Source organism: Phoxinus phoxinus, assembly GCF_949152265.1.
Source record: "Phoxinus phoxinus genome assembly, chromosome: 22".
NCBI lineage: Eukaryota > Metazoa > Chordata > Actinopteri > Cypriniformes > Leuciscidae > Phoxinus > Phoxinus phoxinus.
This window is the reverse complement of record NC_136897.1, coordinates 6,166,784-6,186,051: the sequence shown is the minus strand read 5'-3', so window position 1 is coordinate 6,186,051 and position 19,268 is coordinate 6,166,784. Positions and strand designations below refer to the sequence as shown.

Here is a 19,268-nt window from a genome sequence, read left to right as displayed (position 1 = left end):
AGTGTCAAGGAGCTAGGTCTAGATAAAAAATAATCATAATTATATATTTTTATATTATATATAAATTATATATAAGCTTTCGAAGTGAAGCGATGTGATTGTGTAAGAAAAATATCCATATTTAAAACTTTATAGACTATTGGTTACCCTAGGCCTATGTAATACCAAAAGTCCACACTTTTAAAAGTGTGAAATTGCAAAATATTCCAGGTTAATAATTGCATGACTTTCACAGACAGTAATTCCACAGTAGGACTTCTCTTGTATCTAACCGTCCACACTCTTGGAATATCATACTGTATTTACAGTCCAGTATGAAGGTATACCCAGCATGCAGTGCTGCATGAATAGATTTATGAATAGATGAATAGATTTAAGTTTCTTAAAGCGGTGGTAAAATGCCATTTTCACAAGATGTAAAATAAATCTCTGATGTGTGTGTGCGAAGTTTTAGCACAAAAAATACCCCACAGATATTTTTATAAAGCATGTTAAAGTTTTCACTTTTTGAGGGTTTGCAAAAACGCACCATTTTGTTCCTGGCCCTTTAAATGCAAATGAGCTGTTGCAGAGGGCGGGGTTTCAAGAGCTCGTGTGTGTGCGTGCGTGCGTGCGTGCGTGTGCGTGCGTGCGTGCGTGCGTGCGTGCGTGCGTGCGTGCGTGCGTGCGTGTGTGTGTGTGTGTGTGTGTGTGTGTGTGTGTGTGTGTTAGCAGCTGCGATTACCTCACGCAGACACACTAAAATGACAGAAACTGGTCTTTAAGGTCTTGACCAGGTAAAGGTCTATTTTTATTCATAATATAATATAATCATATAGGTAGCTATATATATATATATATATATATATATATATATATATATATATATATATATATATATATATATATAGCTACTGCACAACAAATGTGGACTGCAGGGAATTGACACATAAATAATATATGTGTCAATTCCCTGCAGTCCACATTTGATATATAAAATAGACAAGACCTTAAAGAAAGAAAGAAAGAAAGAAAGAAAGAAAGAAAGAAAGAAAGAAAGAAAGAAAGAAAGAAAGAAAGAAAAAGAAAGAAATAATTAAATCTGGAAAGCTTTAGAATGTCAGATAAGGTGAGGTTGAGTAAATGATGGGGTGATTTCATTATCAAACAAATAAGCGATGTATCTTTATATGAAGAACAAAGAGCAGAGCAGGATCTCAATTGGTGGTGCTGTTTAAACCCATAGTTAATCCAGCAGAGATTATATATAAACCACAGGCACAAGTCACATCGCCTGATCTGCTCAACAGGACCAAAGGAGCTTGGACCAAAGAAGTTGTGTTCAATTGAATGTCATTGTTTTAATAAAAGGAATAATTGTTTTAATAAAAGGAAACATGATAGTGATAATAGATCTAGTGTTGATGCTCTTGGGCCTGACATACACCATCCTCCACGCGATGGTTCGCACTGTTCTCCGGCCGCGTCTAAAGTCAGTGTCCGGGGAGGTGTGTCTGATCACGGGCGCTGGCGGAGGCCTCGGGCGGCTCTTCGCGCTGGAGTTCGCCAGAGAAGAGGCCGAGCTGGTGCTGTGGGACTGCAACACTGAAGCCAACGAGCACACGGCCAGGCTAGTGAGGGAACTTGGCCGCAAAGCGCACGCGTACACAGTGGATCTGTCCAAGCGCGAGAGCATCTATCAGACCGCTGACCGCGTGCGGGAGGAGGTGGGTGATGTCAACATATTGGTCAACAACGCGGGGGTCGTTGCGGGGCGGCGGCTGCTGGAGTGCCCGGACGAACTGCTGGAGAGGACCCTTCTGGTCAACTGCCACGCGCTGTTCTGGGTAAGACCTTCTAAATCAGGGGCGCTCAAATAGTATCATGGTAGTGCCGTGTATTTTGGACATATGATAACACTACCATATTCTGTCAAGTGCCTTAAAATAATATAATTATTTATATTATTTTAATAATATAATTATTTGATCAAATATGATCAAATAATATTTAATCATATTTGATAGCATATGACTGAAAATAATTTACCATAGTATTTGTATTGTAAATAGGCTACTGTTCAAAACCATTGGATTAGAAATGATTTGCTGTAGCTACACTGGAATAATAGATAGGCTATTATGGTAGCCTAATTATTAGGCTAAATAAAGTGCAATGTTCTATAAAGTAATCATTTCTATAGGCTAGTTATAGACATTTTACATTCTAAAACCAATGTTACGCTATTATGCAATTATGTTAACAACTACAAACTACATTGAGTTATTAGTTAGTTAGAGAAACTATTTGGAAGCTCTTTACATGAATCTCCTCAACCACCACCAATGTGCAGCATCCGCCTGTATGATGCAGCAAGAACGCCCAACACATACCAGCTTACTGGTGGAAAGTGATGAAGCCAATCAGTATATGGGGATGATTAGGAGGCCATGATGATGGACAGAGGCCATGGGGCAAATTTGGCCAGGATGCCGGGATTACACCCCTACTCTTTTTTCGAAGAACATCATGGAATTTTGTATCACTTTATATCAGAGACCTTGATTAGCTTCAGGTGTGTTTGGAGCTAAACTCTGCAGGACAGTGGTCCTCCAGGATCAACGTTCCCCACGAATGTTGATCCTGGAGGTCCACTGTCCTGCAGAGTTTAGCTCCAAACACACCTGAAGCTAATCAAGGTCTTCAGGTTTACTAAAGTTACAGACTGCTGAATGTTTTTTTCAGGGTTGGAGCTGAACTCTGCAGGACAGTGGCCCTCCAGGATCCCCACCGCTGCTTTATATGATGAACATATTGAATTTAGGCTTTTATTCACATATAACATTGATCAGCAAACATAAACAGAAGCTCAACCGATCCTGCTTGATGCGTGAGAACAAACTTCACTGGTTCTTGCTGAAGCTCAAATGCGCTGCGTACACGAACCTCACTGGTTCTCATGCTTGAGCTCCTGTTTACCACAACTCATGTGTAATTCGAATTTTTATTTATAAAAGCCTAAATGAAATCTGTTCATATAAAGCGACCGTGTCTCTGTCTACAGAAAATTTGGATTAAACCGCTCAATTCATATTTTGCAATCTCTTAATGAACTTTTTGAAGAGTCAAACAAAGTAAAACAAATTTGGGTGAACAACCCTTCATGTGTTTGGGACTATAGCACACTCTAAATGTTATTAATATAGCACGGACATTTAATGAACAATCATATTGGCATTAGCACAATTATTTTTCATTTTATCAATGTAATGTATGTGAAGCCCCCCACAACCTAACCATGAGCACTCTTCAGCACAATGGTAACGAAATTTCAACAGAAGCTCCTTTAAATGTCAAACATAACAGCACTGTTCTGAAAAACACTTAAAATAACACTTAATTTCAACATTTATTAAGCATGCTGGCAACTCGAAATCCACTGCCAAAGTAACTACAACATAAACCTCAAGAAGATTTAAAATACAATATAAAGGTTATGTAGTGACCAACATTATTATGTCAACATCAAAATAATGTTTGGAACTTAAAAGGCTTAATTAAATCAACTAAATTTTCAACTAAAGTGTCTTTGTAAGCTAAAACATATTCTAACTTTTAAGGACTTGGAGATAGTAATACATGCTCTTATATCCTCACGACTCGATTACTGTAATGCTTTGTACGCTGGAATTAGTCAATCATCAATTTCACGTTTGCAGTTTGTTCAAAATGCTCGTTTCCTTACTGGGACAAAAAAGAGGGAACACATCACACCTATACGGGCCTCTCTCCACTGGCTACCCGTGAAACAGAGGATTGATTTCAAGGTTTTAACTTATGTGTTCAAAGCTTTAAACGGTTTGGCCCCGATTTATATATCCAAACTTTTAAGCTTATATTCTCCTCAGAGATCACTTAGATCAGCATCTAAGTTACTATTAATTGTCCCAAAAACCCGCCTAAAAACAAAGGGAGATAGGTCTTTCTCAGTTTATGCGCCAAAATTATGGAATACTCTTCCATTATCTATAGCCGCGTTTCCATTACAGATTTGCGCAAATGTTTTGCGCTATTGTCTAAATATCGATAAAAAACTATTGCGAAATGACGGCGTTTCCATTACCCGATGTTATGCAACTAAAACGTCCTTTTTTCTCTCGCGATAAGTCATTCCAAAAATCACGGCAACGGACGTTGGTTTATATAATCTCACAGCCACCGCATTAAGGCCTTTTTATGCTTCTCCGTCAACTCCACGCCGTAGCTACGCCGTCACTCCTACGGCGTCGTGGCCGTTTTATGGTTCTGCGTCGGGTTGTGTTGCATCGCGGTGCATTTCACCGCCAGAACGCTAGGGGGGTGGGGGTGTGACCAATCACAGCCCTTGTGGTCTGCGTCGCCTCGACGCGTAGTTACAATTTTTTGGAGGTGCACGTCTATGGCGGCAAATCAATGACAATAATAAACGAGCGCACAGCTGATGCTGGCGCGCGCGGTAAATGACTTTCGCGAGCGAATAACAGATCTACACGCGAGGAAACGGGAACTCGCGAGCTCATTCAAGCCCTGCACGCGCGCAGACATCTCCTCTGCACGCAATTCAAGCCCTCGCGCGCACGCAGACATCTCCTCTGCACGCAATACAAGCGATCGCGCGCGCGCATGATCATTCCCCACGCTCTCGCGCTCGATCTGCTCTCGCCTGCTGCTTTTGCTCGCTCGAACACTTTTATTTTTGGCAGTCGAGGGGCGGGGCTTACTGTTTTAATAACCTCAAATGTCATTGGTTACATCCCTTTTCCCGGAAGTCACTTGTGATTGGACGCCTGTGATTGTCAATCAAGAGCGGCAAAGGCACGACCCAAAAGCTGGTTGTCAACCACTGTTAAAAACAAAGAAGAAGAAGACAATCACTTGACTTAAGACATGGCTTCATTAACGGAGCAGATGCATGCTTAATTTGTTTTTATTTTATTTATTTATTGTTGTTTATTAATGTGTAATGTGATTTAATGCATTGTTAATATAGAATAGATTCTTACCAGAAACTACACTAGTCTTAGGGGTAGTGATTGCATTCTTGTGTTGTTAAAAGATATTTACAGACTGTAATGACACATTTCCATGGTTATTCGCATTGCAAATCTACCAAAATGTTTATAATTTTCTACATTTTATATTTATAACACTATTATTTGTGTTAAAATATTTTTTAAAAATTGGAGGAAAATGGGAATGCAAAGATATATATGCTGTTGAAAATGAGTAAAAATTACAAAATTACAAAAAACTGCTTGTTAACATCAGGTGTCTTCAATGTTGGCAATAACATATATTTTGTAATTTTTACTCATTTTAAATGGTTAACATTTAAGGAATTAATTTGATTAATTATTACTCAATTCTAATTTGTTAAATGTTATTAATAATATTGCTTGTAATCTGTTGCCTCATTTTTATTAATTAGATATAAATAAAATCTATGTTTTCATTTTTACAGTGCACTAGTCTTAGGGGTAGTGATTGCATTCTTGTGTTGTTAAGAGATATTTACAGACTGTAATGACACATTTCCATGGTTATTCGCATTGTAAATCTACCAAAATGTTTACAATTTTCTACATTTTATATTTATAACACTATTAATTGTGTTATTTGTATTAAAATATTTTTAAAAAATTGGAGCAAAATGAGAATGCAAAGATATATATGCTGTAGTTCACCACTACATAACCACTATGCTCCCTCCCATTCACCATGCGTTTACCCAACCAAAATTATATTGGTTCTGAGAACCTCAGAAATTTAAAAAGTGTCTATTAAATAGTTGTAAATTTAACAAGGGCTTTGGATGAAAGATAAATTATGTGTTTATATCAATAAGCAAGAGTTTCTGGTAAGAATCTATTCTATATTAACAATGCATTAAATCACATTACACATTAATAAACAACAATAAATAAATAAAATAAAAACAAATTAAGCATGCATCTGCTCCGTTAATGAAGCCATGTCTTAAGTCAAGTGATTGTCTTCTTCTTCTTTGTTTTTAACAGTGGTTGACAACCAGCTTTTGGGTCGTGCCTTTGCCGCTCTTGATTGACAATCACAGGCGTCCAATCACAAGTGACTTCCGGGAAAAGGGATGTAACCAATGACATTTGAGGTTATTAAAACAGTAAGCCCCGCCCCTCGACTGCCAAAAATAAAAGTGTTCGAGCGAGCAAAAGCAGCAGGCGAGAGCAGATCGAGCGCGAGAGCGTGGGGAATGATCATGCGCGCGCGCGATCGCTTGTATTGCGTGCAGAGGAGATGTCTGCGTGCGCGCGAGGGCTTGAATTGCGTGCAGAGGAGATGTCTGCGCGCGTGCAGGGCTTGAATGAGCTCGCGAGTTCCCGTTTCCTCGCGTGTAGATCTGTTATTCGCTCGCGAAAGTCATTTACCGCGCGCGCCAGCATCAGCTGTGCGCTCGTTTATTATTGTCATTGATTTGCCGCCATACACGTCGAGCTACGGCGGAGGGGTTCGCGTCGACGCAGAAGGGTCTGCGGGGGTACGCCGTCGATATGACGCAGAAGCATAAAAAGGCCTTTAGACATCATTATTATTAATGGAAGGAGACGTACGTGTTATCCAAGCATGGCAGGGAAAGACCCTTATAATGCGAACGATAGCCTAAGGAGTTTCTGGGTGTTTCGCCCTCATTTCTGCTCTGAGGTTTTGATTGTGGCATTTCTTTGAAGTTTAGAATCCAGTATTCCTATAGACTAATTATTGTTTCTTTTATGAATTTAATAAAGAACTCTGTCTCATATTCCAAACGATCCATGTAGGCTGCTTTTGTGTCCATTCGTTTTTCCTTTTTAAACCCGTAATTGAAAAACGAAAAATGAACGGTTGTCTTTTTAAAACGCAAAGTTGAACACCAAAATTTTAATTTAAACTGGCTACACCAACTGCTGCGCAAAAAAGTAAATATCGACGAATTGTCAGATTTTTGTTTAATGACTTTCCCCCCCTTTATTAAACATGTAAAATATTCACTAATTAATATGGAAAACATGTTGATTTTACTGGTTTTCTGAAGCCAAATTAGAATCTGGAATTGACATTTCCCCGCAGTGCTGAATGAGAAGAGCTAAAAACATCACCATCTCCGCTGTTAAGCAGATGCGCTTTTAGAAAGAAATGCACCTTTCATACGTAGCCTATTACTTGATCAGAACAAAATTTATTAGCTTTCGATTCGAATTTGTTCGTTTTAAAGTGGACATTTCAAGCTTTAGCCTATAGGCTATATTTTGTTTCTGTTCTCGCGCTCCAGTTCACGGAGATCATGAAAACGCGCATGATTGTTTTATGTTATTTTACAAAAGCACAACGTTTTCTTGTTATCGTTTACACAAATAAAAGTAGTTACAAATAATGTATTATTATTTTCTGTATGACCAGAAATTATAGAGTTTATTAAGTTGTTTCACTCTAAAATGCAAGTGTTCGCGCGCGCGCCTCCGTGCCATGTAGTGCGCGCTCCACACAAACCCTGGATATGCGTCAAAATCTTGTGTTTATTTGTGATAATCTCAGCCCTGTATTATTATTGTCTAACCCGTATTATGAATGACATTTGACGAATTGCTTTGTTCCTTTTTTGGATAAAAGCGTCTTCTAAATATGTAGCCTATAGCCTAAATGTTATAATAATGATGATAATTATTATTATTTGCTTACACGGACCCCAAACACACCACGTCTTCTACGTCAGGTGACCGTAAATGCGCAAAAACTGTTTCCATTGCAGTTTTGCGAAATATTCCTTTTTCGAATTGCCTGAAAAACCTCCTCATGCGAGCGTAAAAACTTTTTTGCGATAAACGAGAGTTTTTGCGAAATTGACGTGTTTCCATTGAGCGTATTTTCAATTCGCAATTTCAATTTGCGCAATTTGAAGGGTAATGGAAACGCGGCTTATCAGAGTTTCCCCTACATTCAAAATATTTAAAACATCGATTAAAACGTACCTTTTTGCACAAGCATACTAAAATGCATTTTAATGCTATAGCCTATGTATTTCTGTAAAGATCATGTGAGTTGTCTATTTTATTGTTGTTACTTGGTTTTATATATATAATCTTTTGTATATGTTTCTTGGTTTTAATTTTTTGAAATGTTATGCTATCTGTATGTGCAGCTGTATTTAGATTGTGAAGCACTTTGGTCAACACTCGTGTTGTTTTTAAGGTGCTATAGAAATAAACTTGACCTTGACCTAAATCAATATATTAGATTTTTTTGTGGTAACAGGTGTCTTTTTAGAGTGAACTATGGATCCACCAAAGTACTTTTTTTTGTAAGGGCTGTCAGTCATTTTCAAGTAAACTTATATAGCGTAGCGGGTTCAGGTGTGTTTGAGAACTTTCCAGGAAGGGTGATGTCCAGGAAGGGTGATGTCCAGGAGGATTGAGCTCCTCGTCTGAATGCCAGACAGCATTTCTTGCCTCCTGTGTTGACGAAGTACATTTGATGGTGACTGCGCGATGTTTCCATGCTGTTGAAAGTTTAAGGAGATATTGAATTGCAGTCTAAAGCTGTGGTGAAAAAGTGCCGTGACTGTAATCTGCTTGATTTAAAAGGTTTAAAAAAAATGGCTTATTGTGCATATGACCATAAATCACATGTACAATGAGGTACAGGACATTATGAACCAGATTATCAAGTCACTAATCGTGACAGCAGCTCAGAACTCTGCATAAGTGTTATTATATAAACGGTCAATAATACGAAACGATGCTTCCTGAGGCATTTGAACACACCTAACCCTATTTTTAGATGCATAACTCACCCCATGTAAAGAGCATGTATTATACCTCAAATTGCGTAGAAGTTTGTTACTACGTTTTGAAGAAATGCGACTTACGAATTGTTCAATGTAAGTATGTTCTATATATACTTATACTGAAGGAGGGACCCAAGTCATCTAAAGACCAGAATATCATAAAGACTTAGTGTGCGACCGATCGCATAAAGAGCCGTTAAAATGTAACGTAATTTGTGACCCATTGGGAAATGCGCTGCAGGACACGTTTTGACCTAATGTGAAATTAGCCTACTGAATGTGTCGCTTCCAATTGAAATGAAATTCCGGCAAACAACAGTAAATATGTGCGCAGATTTAGAGGGGTAGTTTGGCACAATCTTTTATGTTACAACAAAAATGAACTGCTTCACTTCACTTCACTTTGTTGTTGTTTTTTACTTTGTTTTGTTACTTGATGGTTACATCACATGGCACTTTTACATATAATATATATATATAGGCCTATATATATAAACTTTTTTTAACTTGATAGTTACATCACATGACAATTTTACATTTATTAACTTGTAAGCTGAAAACGGTATAACTATTTTTCAAAATTAAAAAAAAAATGTAAAAAATGTAAAAAAATAAATAAAAAAATATTGTGGACCTCTTATGTGTACTCATTGACCAGTAAAACTCAGGGTCTGGTGGCTCTCAATTTTTGGAAGATCTTAAATGTTGAAGTGCAGTAAGTCCCGCGGCTTTTCTGTACATCGCTGTTTTAACACCAGCCAGCATGCAGACCATATTACCTCTACAACACCTTGAGTAACATTCAGCTCACTTCATCACATCATTTACAGTGCAGCAAGAAACAGCTCCAGTTACTTATTAGGAATACCGTTAACAAGCATTATCCTGTAACTGTAACCACTCCCAAAGCCTGGATTACTCCAGCAGCAGTGACTGAGCAGATGACTTGTCCAAAAGTTATGTGATTAAGTTATAAAATAATTACCAAGGTCTCCGCAGGTCCTTATAAAGTCAATTCAGTTTTAACAAATTTAAAGTCACCATAAAATCAAAACAACTTCCCCTCCCTGTTGCAGCAACATCTCTTCTCTTCACTGGTGATGTGTTTACTGGCTTGAGGGCGGGGCAACCTGTCACTCACATGAGATCCACCTAGCCTATCGCAAAACACAACCATCAAATGAATGAATGATGGACATTTAAATATGTGTAATACACATTTGTAATGATGAAGTTGCAATTTAGTACATTTCACATATTTTAACCTACTCACTAACAAACACACTGAAGTTACAATTATAATCAAGCAATTTAGTATGTTAGTCCACACATGGAATTGAGCTTGTGCTTAAAAGAATTGTACTTCTTTTAAGCACAGCATATTATTAAAACATAATGATTTAAAATGTACTTTAAAGTAAAACTTTTCAATCAACATTATCACATAGTGAACTTTAAATAGTTAGACTATCTGCAAGTGCAGTGTTTAAAAGAATAGGCCACTTTTAAGAATAACTCTACAAGTGCACATTCAATACAATTAAGTGCACTTCTTTTTCTCAAGGCTAAACTTACTGTTTTCCTGCTTTGACAGATGACAAAAGCCTTTCTGCCACAGATGAAAGCCAAGAACCACGGACATATTGTTACTGTTGCAAGCACTCTTGGTCTGTTCAGCACTGCTTGTGTAGAGGTGAGTTAAACAAAGACACCGTTTGTAAAGGTTGTAAAACTGTTGTGTCTGCAACCCTTCAATGGCATTAAAAGCTTGTTGACTGACTGCTCGTGCTCTCTTTCCTGTTTTAGGACTATTGTGCTAGTAAATTCGGAGCTGTAGGTTTCCATGAATCTCTGACTCATAGTTTGTTAACAGAGGAAGGTGTAGATGGGGTGAAAACCTCCCTGATCTGCCCGTACATCGTCAACACGGGCATGTTTGCTGGATGCCAAATCAGGTGAGAACCCGGGAAAGAAATCACTAAAACTCAAATACAAATAAATAAATAAATAATGCAAACTAAATAGTCATATTTAAGAACAGTAGATGAAAATAAAAACTCAAAATATTAATTACAATTATAAACGTACAATAGCACAACAATAACGCTACACCAAACCTAATGCAACGTGCCTTCACATCTGAATATGGTGTTCTCTTTCATCATCTCGTGTTCGAGATCCACCTATGGGAAGGGCATCCGTACCTGACCTCTGCAGAAGCATCCAATTGCACCAAGTCTGGCTAGATAGACAGAAGCGCGCAGCCAATGCCAGGTAAGGCCCCGCCCCCTTACCTAGTGGCATATAACGCCTGCAAGCGCTGCTATTCTCCAGTTGACATTCGCTTCTCGCGATCTCTGCACTGACACAGTTCGGTTGGATTACGCTGCTCACTTTCGTGTCTTCAGGAGGACATATCGCCTGATCAGCCTCCGTCAGACGTGACAGTCGTTTTTTCAGCCTTTCTGCTGTGTTCTGCATTCGGAGCCGCCCGCGCTCTCGCCGTTTTTCACCTGCTCCTCCTTCCACGGCTGCCCGCCACGGATTTTTCCGAGTTCTTCTCCGGAATGTCGCTGTCTAAACCTTCCGCTTCTCCGGGGAACAGCCTATCACGGGCCTGCCCGGCCGCGTGTGGTGCGCTCATCGCCGCTAAGGACCTTCACCCGTTCTGCGTGGTCTGCTTGGGCCTTAAACACGCTCAAGAAGCCTTGGAGAACCCGGAAAATTGCAGTCACTGCCTTATGCTGCCCAAGAAGCTTTTATGACGTCGTCTGAAAGTTGCAGCGACCCAGTGCTTCGAGCTCGGCCTCTCTGACTCGGTTGGGGGACACGGTGGCGACGACGCGCTACCGGGGGACTCCCGGGGCGCCGCCTCTCTCATTTGGGCTGACCAGCCCAATCCCGCATTCCCCGAAGAGGACATCTTCGCGGGCAACCTCACGCTCGTCGACGAACCGGCCGGTTCCGGCGATGAGGATGACGCGGCCCTTCTTGGGGTCTCAGAGGACGAGGAGGCCATCCCGCCCTCTGGTTTTCCCCAGGCTAGCGCCCACACGGCCTTGCCTCAGTCCATCCTCCTGGAAGTTTGTGAGCGAGCGGCCGCTCGCCTCAACATGGAATGGCCGGCTCCACAGAGCGCCACCGACCAGGAGAGGGATATTTACGACCGGAAAGTGCTGGGACCCCCTCCCGGTCCGAGAAAACAACTCTTCCCCGTCCTTCCAGCGTGCGCGAAGCACATGAGGCACAATTGGAGCGACCCCCTCGACTTCAAACACGGTCTCACGGGTCTTGAGGTGAAGGACATGGCAGCTCATGGTATGGGTGACCCCCCCGCTATCGAGCCTTCCATCGCCAGGCACCTTAACCCCGCTCAGGGAGGGCTGCTCGCTCCCCCGAAGCCGGTCTTGCCCAACAAGATGGACCGTTTTTCTGCCTCAGTTCACCAGGCCGCATACAAATCCTCGGCCTTGGCTGTCAGGGCCCTGAACGTCTCTTCGCTCCTCTCCGCTTACCAGGCGGAGATTTTGGACGAATTAGGGCAACAGCTGGAAAAGGGAACTCCTTCTCTAACCTTGTGGAAGGAGATCCTCACGGTGAACGACCTCGTCCTCCGTAACGCTCGGCAGGCCGTCCAAGCCTGCGGGCGCTCTATGGCGCTTTCTGTGGTGGGAGAGCGCGCGCTCTGGCTTAACCTGTCGGGCCTTCCTGACAGTGAGAAGCGGCGCATCGCGGGCGCATCGGTGGAGCCCGGCCGGGCTCTCTTCGGCCCCGCCGTCGCATTCATGCAACAACGGTGTGACGACAAAAAGAAGGAGGATGAGGCCTTCAAGTTATGCCTTCCTAGGAAGGCGGCCCCACGCCAGGCGCCCCTTGCGCGTTTGCCTAACCCACCTGCCATTGGATGACATTTCCACCAGGGCAAGGAAAGGCCCCGCGACAGACCCCCCGCCCCACGGCAGAATAACCCACCACCTGCTAAGCACTGGGGAAAATCTACTCCCGCCGCGGCTGGAAGACCATCTAACCCTACCCCCACCGACTCGAAACGCAAGCGGCCTGCCTGATGTTCGGCCGGTGGGGGCATCGAGTCCACTTTCACGGGCTACGAGCCCTTTGGACTCTCTTCATGTCCAAGAACCCCTGTCCAAAAGGCGCAGGGTCTCTCGCGAGGCTGCCCAGCCCATGTGTTTGTTGAACGTGTGTTCCCCCCTCACGTTCGAGGGGTCTGTTGTGAGGAAAAGTCACAAAGCAGTGTCACCACACCGCACACACTCACTTCCCCTCACCAAATTATTAAAGGCTTCGGCCCCAGTGTTCCCCCAACACAAAACACACAAAAAAACAAAAAACACATTAAAACAAACGAATCAAATGAATTCGTTACGGAGAGAGGATCTCTCTCCGCAGAGAGAATTCATCTCCCTGCAGAGAGAGAACATCTTTCTAAACCCCGGCATGTCGTCCCTAGTTCATCCACTAGATGGCGCCATTGCATCACAAATGAGTCAGCTGGGCTTACACAGCTCCGCTGCGGCTCGGGTGGGAACACTCGCGAGTCACGAACGGGCTTGGCAAGCGGTTTCGGCTCCCGAGTGGGTGATGCGTACTATAATGCAGGGCTACAGATTGCAGTTTGCAATGAAACCCCCGCATTTCAACGGCGTTCTCTCTTCACACACGGAAGAGAACGCTTCACACATTCTGAAAGAGGAAATATCCTCCCTCCTAAACAAGGAAGCTATTCAGGTGGTGCCCCCCAGTCTGATGAATCAGGGATTTTATTCTCGTTATTTCCTGGTCCCAAAGAAGGACGGCTCTCTCCGCCCTATCTTGGACCTTCGTGTGTTGAACAAACATTTGAGGAAATACAATTTCAGAATGCTAACTCATGGCTCGCTCGCCCGCGCCATAAAACAGAACGACTGGTTCACATCGGTAGACCTGAAAGATGCTTTCTTCCATATAAGCATTTATCCGCCACACAGGAAGTTTCTTCGTTTCGCCTACCAAGGCACATGTTACGAATTCACAGTTCTGCCGTTTGGGCTCAGTCTAAGCCCTCGCAGTTTCTGTCTGTGTGCGGAGGCGGGTTTAGCACCCATGAGAATGTCTGGTCTGAGGATTCTGACATACATAGACGATTGGCTCATAATAGCCGAATCGAAGGAGAAAGTGTTGCAGGACACCTGCCGTGTGCTCGCGCACATCACATCTCTCGGGTTCAGAGTGAATGTGAGCAAGAGCAATTTTACACCCAGTCAGAATGTCATTTTCCTGGGCTTGGAGTTGAACTCAGTCTCCATGCGAGCGCGTCTCTCTCAAGAGCGCGTTCTCTCTCTAATGAACTGTCTATCGCAGTTCAGAGAGGGGGCGAGAGTGCAATATCGCACATGCCTCAGGCTGCAGGGTCTTATGGTTTCATCCATCCAAGTTGTGCCACTGGGACTCCTGAGAATGAGAGCGTTCATGAAATGGGTTTTGTCACTACATTTCAGCCCGATTCGCGATCTTTGCCGCTCTGTAATAGTGACGCGCGCCTGCTCGGCAGCCGTGCGACACTGGAAGAGCGCAGACTTTTACGCACAGGGAACTCCTCTGGGGACGGTTATGATGCGGAAAGTTGTGACGACAGATGCGTCCTTAACAGGCTGGGGTGCCACCCAGGAGGGCAGAACGGTGAACGGTCTGTGGCCGAGCAGACTACGTTCAGCGCACATAAATTATTTAGAGCTGTTGACCATTTGGAAAGCTCTGAATCATTTTCTGCCTCGCCTGCAGGGACATCATGTTCTCGTACGCTGCGACAATACCACGGCTGTGGCTTATATCAACCGTCAGGGCGGCATGCGCTCGTCGAAACTTCACGCTCTAGCTTACAAGCTTTTGGTGTGGAGCAGACGGGTTTTCCTGTCGTTACGCGCGACTCATGTTCCGGGCATTCTGAACAGAGGCGCGGATCTTCTATTAAGGGGAAATCCAATCTACGGAGATTGGCGCCTTCACCCCCAGATAGTGGATATGTTATGGATGAGATTCGGACAGGCAACCGTAGATCTATTCGCCTCGCGCGAAAACTACCATTGTCCTATGTTCTTCTCGCTAAAGGACGTGGACGCACCCCTCGGGGTAGATGCACTGGCCCACCCATGGCCCAGAGTACTGCTGTATGCTTTTCCTCCCCTGTGCTTGATAATTCCAACACTGGCCAGGGTGAGAGAGCAGAGCCTGTCTCTCATTCTGATAGCACCCAGGTGGCCCAAGGCACCGTGGCTGGCGGAGATAATCCCTCTGTTATATGCCGAGCCGTGGCGCCTCCCCCCACGCACGGACCTATTGTCCCAAGCGAACGGGGAGATTTACCACCCACACCCGGACAGGGTGGCTCTCTGGGCCTGGCCCGTGAGAGGACGAACCTAAGCGCACTGGGGCTTTCGCCGCGTGTGATTGCCACTATACAGAATGCCAGAGCCGTTTCTACACGGTCCTTATATGGCTGTAAGTGGCAAGTGTTCGAAGGGTGGTGCGATGGGCGTGGTCTCACATCTTATCAGTGCTCAGTTCCGGATATTTTGTGTTTCCTTCAAGACCTCATGGAAAAAGGGAGGTCTTTTTCCACCATTAAGGTCTACCTGGCGTCTACCTGGCTGCGATTTCGGCCTGTCATGTGGGCTTTGAGGGCTCAACAGTCGGGCAGCATCCTCTAATCCGCAGATTTATGAAGGGTGCCCGTCGCTCTTTGCCAGTCGTCAGGAGAACTGTTCCTGAGTGGGACCTCTCCATGGTGCTGGAGGCTCTGTCTCAACATCCTTTTGAGCCTCTGGGAAGTATTTCCCTTAAGCTGCTGTCCTTCAAGACAGCTTTGCTCTTGGCCTTGGCATCAGCTAAACGTGTCAGTGAGCTACATGCACTCTCGGTTCATCCCTCGTGCAATAAATTCTCTCTTAGTGGAGATAAGGTTTCCCTTAAGCCTAATCCGGCCTTCATGCCGAAGTGCTTCCCTGCGTTCACTTCGGAGGTGTTGGAGCTGTCCGCTTTTCACCCTCCACCGTTTTCCTCCCCGGAGGATCAGAGGCTAAATGCTCTGTGTCCTGTCCGTGCTTTACAGACATATATGACCAGGACCAGTGCGTTCCGGAAGAGCGACCAGCTCTTTATTTCATGGGCGCCCCCTCACAAAGGGAGTCCCATATCTAAGCAACGCCTCTCACATTGGCTTGTGAATGCTATAGCTGTGGCTTATGAATCAAAAGGAGTGCAGCCCCCAGGGGGCATCAGAGCTCATTCCACAAGGGGCTTAGCCGCCTCTTGGGCTTTGTTTAGGGGAGTGTCACTGCAGGACATCTGCTCCGCTGCCAGTTGGGCTTCTCCTCATACCTTTGTGCGTTACTACCGGCTGGATGTCACCAGAATTTCGGTAGCACATTCGGTTTTAGGGCTGGGGTCTTCTTAGCCCTTCCCTGTAACCCCGTTGGAAGTAACAAATAAGAAGTGAATGGGCCGGCTGGCCATGCACATTCCTGTCACCAAGCACGTATTTCCAATCCTTCCTGGGTGTATATATGCACATTGGTGTTGCTGGGGTTATTACCACATACATGTTTCATGTCCTGCATGTGCACAGCAGTTATGTGTGTGCGTCAGGATTGCAGGTTCATGATTATGGGACGTGTCTGGCACCGCCCCCCTGGGGCGACCGTCCTTCTCTGGCTTTCAGAACCTCACTGTGAGTGTATTGGGCAATCGGGGAGCTGTCCATGTCTCTCCCATAGGTGGATCTCGAACACGAGATGATGAAAGAGAACAATAGGTTACTGCCGTAACCCCGGTTCTCTGAAACATCGAGTGGAGAGATCCACCAGATTTGCCCCGCTTGCCGCACGAGAAGCGAATATACTTACTGGAGAATAGCAGCGCTTGCAGGCGTTATATGCCACTAGGTAAGGGGGCGGGGCCTTACCTGGCATTGGCTGCGCGCTTCTGTCTGTCTAGCCAGACTTGGTGCAATTGGATGCTTCTGCAGAGGTCAGGTACTGATGCCCTTCCCATAGGTGGATCTCTCCACTCGATGTTTCAGAGAACCGGGGTTACGACAGTAACCTATTGTTTTTGTTCTTTTGCGAGCCAGTGATCACCATATACTTGCTATGGGAATGAGCTTTATGAACAGGCTTCAAAATATGTTCTACAGAAGAAAAAATATGGCTTTGGATGAGAAGTTCACAATGAGTTTTTATTTTTGATTGCTATTCCTCAACAGCACAATGGATGTCCGTCTGTCCGTCTTGTTCCGCAACAGAAACGATCTCCTAATGTTCACGCTAGTGTCTCCATTCACAGGAAGGAACTTCAAGGCCTGATTCCACCCCTGGATCCTCTATACTGTGTTCAGGAGTCAATGAAGGCCATTCTGGCTGACCAGAAGATGGTCTGCATCCCCCGCATAATGTACTTCGCATTCCTCTCACGGGCGTAAGCATCTCCACTGTCCTAAACACAGCCTGGCAAAGTCCAGTTTGCTTAGACTTGGATTAAGAGAGATAGCGTACACAAAACTGAAGCATGTGCATTAATCGTTCTGTCGTGTCTTTTCTGTAGGTTGCTCCCCTGGGACGCTAATCTTGCAACATATCGCTTTATGGGAGGCGACAAGTGCATGTATTCCTTCATTAAGATCAAACAACACCAACAAGCTGTTAACGGTCACACCAAATCCTCTTAGCTATCCTGTAATACAGTTCCACACATCCACATTCCAAGGAGAAAAACCAAGAGTACATTCACAGAATGTAAAGTATTTTGCCTGCTATATTTAAAAAAACATTTCAAATGTACTTCATGGGGACCGACAGAAATAGATATATTTGTTTTATTTTTCTGTACAAAAATTTTCACGAACAATTCTCACTATTAATTTGCTTATTAACATGCATATTACTAGGATAATGTCTTGTCTGTTAGAACTTATAAAGCACATATTAATGCCTTATTCTGCATGACCAGATTCTACATCACTTAATCCTACCCAACACCTAACCTTAAATACCTTATTAATAAAGTTTGAGGCAAAATGATAGTATTATTAATGCCAACCGCTCTAACAGGGCAGGATATTACATCAGTGAGCTGCAGGACTGGTGTTATTCACTTTATTTTAAGGTGATGTTGTTGTAGTGTAACTACACAAATAACGGAGTGAAATTAATTAACTACATGTACTTCCTATAGGATTAAAGGTAGCACTTGGTTTAGGGTAGTTGCTTGTAAGTATGCATAATCTACTGTTATTACTATAATCTAGTTATTACTACAGTGCATGTTGTATAAGGCCTGTGAAAGGATTGCATGTGACGTAGTTAGAAAGTATTTAATCCATGCCTCAAGTCATCAATGGGCTTACAAAAATCTGATTAGATTGCTTTAATGAAGCAGAAATTTACACAAACCAGTAATTGAGTGGTAAATTTAACATGTTACACAAACTCATTTTGTTAACTGAAATCTGGACTTTGCATTATGGAAAATCAATACATGTCTTTCCTGGAATGCAGTGATCTGTGAAGTACGGTAGATCAGCTTTAGCGTGTGATGAATGAACAATACAGTGATTGTGGTCTTCAGCCCCGGCATGTGCAAGATCCTCTGGCACATGAAGCTTTTTGAAGCAAAAACAAACGTGACCAACATGTTACACAAGTGCTTCATTTTATTTATTAACAACTTAGAGCAGCAAAACTAAGACATGAAGACAAAACATGGTAAATGACATGCAACAAGAGACATTTATAGTTTTTTTTTTCTGCGTTGCAAAAACTCATTTATACAGTAAAAACATCTTCAAAACTACAGGGGGAAAAAAACAATTGGAAAATACTTTTCCTGTTGATTTTAAAGATGCCACCAAATATCTGCCAACTCCCAAGTGATGTTAAATGTTTGTAAAAAGCGACATTTCAAAATACTGACAAATGAATAGTTGGGTGAGACGGCAAACTAAACGATAAGAGAAAATGTTGAATGGACTTAAATGAACACATGAGGGGAAAAGCCAACATGAGCAGAGGCCACCCAGCGAGTTGATCAGCCCCTCCACACAAACATGTCCAACTCATTGCACAGAATCCATTAAAACAAACCCTTAAAAACCCCTTCTGTCTGGCCATGCATCACTGGGCGGTGCGTCTCCACTCATGTTGAGTCCATTGGTCGTCTCAGTTTGGGTGTCTTGAGTGTCAGAGATCCCCTTTCTTGGTGATAAGGAGTCTGTGTGTGTGGTGCGTGTGTGTGTCTACACCAGCTGTACAGTGGCAGCCTGAAGGTAACCCTGCAGGTACTGAAGCGCTTCTGCTGGCAGACTGGTGCTCAACATGGAGGGCACCTGTCACAAACAACATTTAGTTAGCAGGTATTCTGGGTAGGGGAGACAAGCATGCTCCTGCTATGTTCTGAAGTC

General features: G+C 43.4%; 2 protein-coding genes across 2 annotated transcripts in view; one reads left to right on the top strand and one right to left on the bottom strand.

The window, feature by feature from the left end:
- The first annotated feature begins 1,277 nt into the window (after nucleotides 1-1,277).
- Nucleotides 1,278-18,178, top strand: LOC306990749 (retinol dehydrogenase 10-like). The gene is made up of 5 exons (XM_079597978.1): nucleotides 1,278-1,826; nucleotides 10,410-10,508; nucleotides 10,622-10,770; nucleotides 17,156-17,287; nucleotides 17,414-18,178. The coding sequence occupies exons 1-5, from the start codon at nucleotides 1,377-1,379 to the stop codon at nucleotides 17,535-17,537; spliced, it is 954 nt and encodes a 317-aa protein (XP_079454104.1). The 5' UTR covers nucleotides 1,278-1,376; the 3' UTR covers nucleotides 17,538-18,178.
- Nucleotides 18,170-19,268, bottom strand: part of cse1l (CSE1 chromosome segregation 1-like (yeast)) — a 28,976-nt gene continuing 27,877 nt past the window's right edge. The window contains exon 25 of the mRNA XM_079597966.1: nucleotides 18,170-19,193. Coding sequence (XP_079454092.1) covers nucleotides 19,104-19,193 — 90 coding nt within the window. The 3' untranslated portion in view covers nucleotides 18,170-19,103. The remainder of the gene's footprint in view (nucleotides 19,194-19,268) is intronic.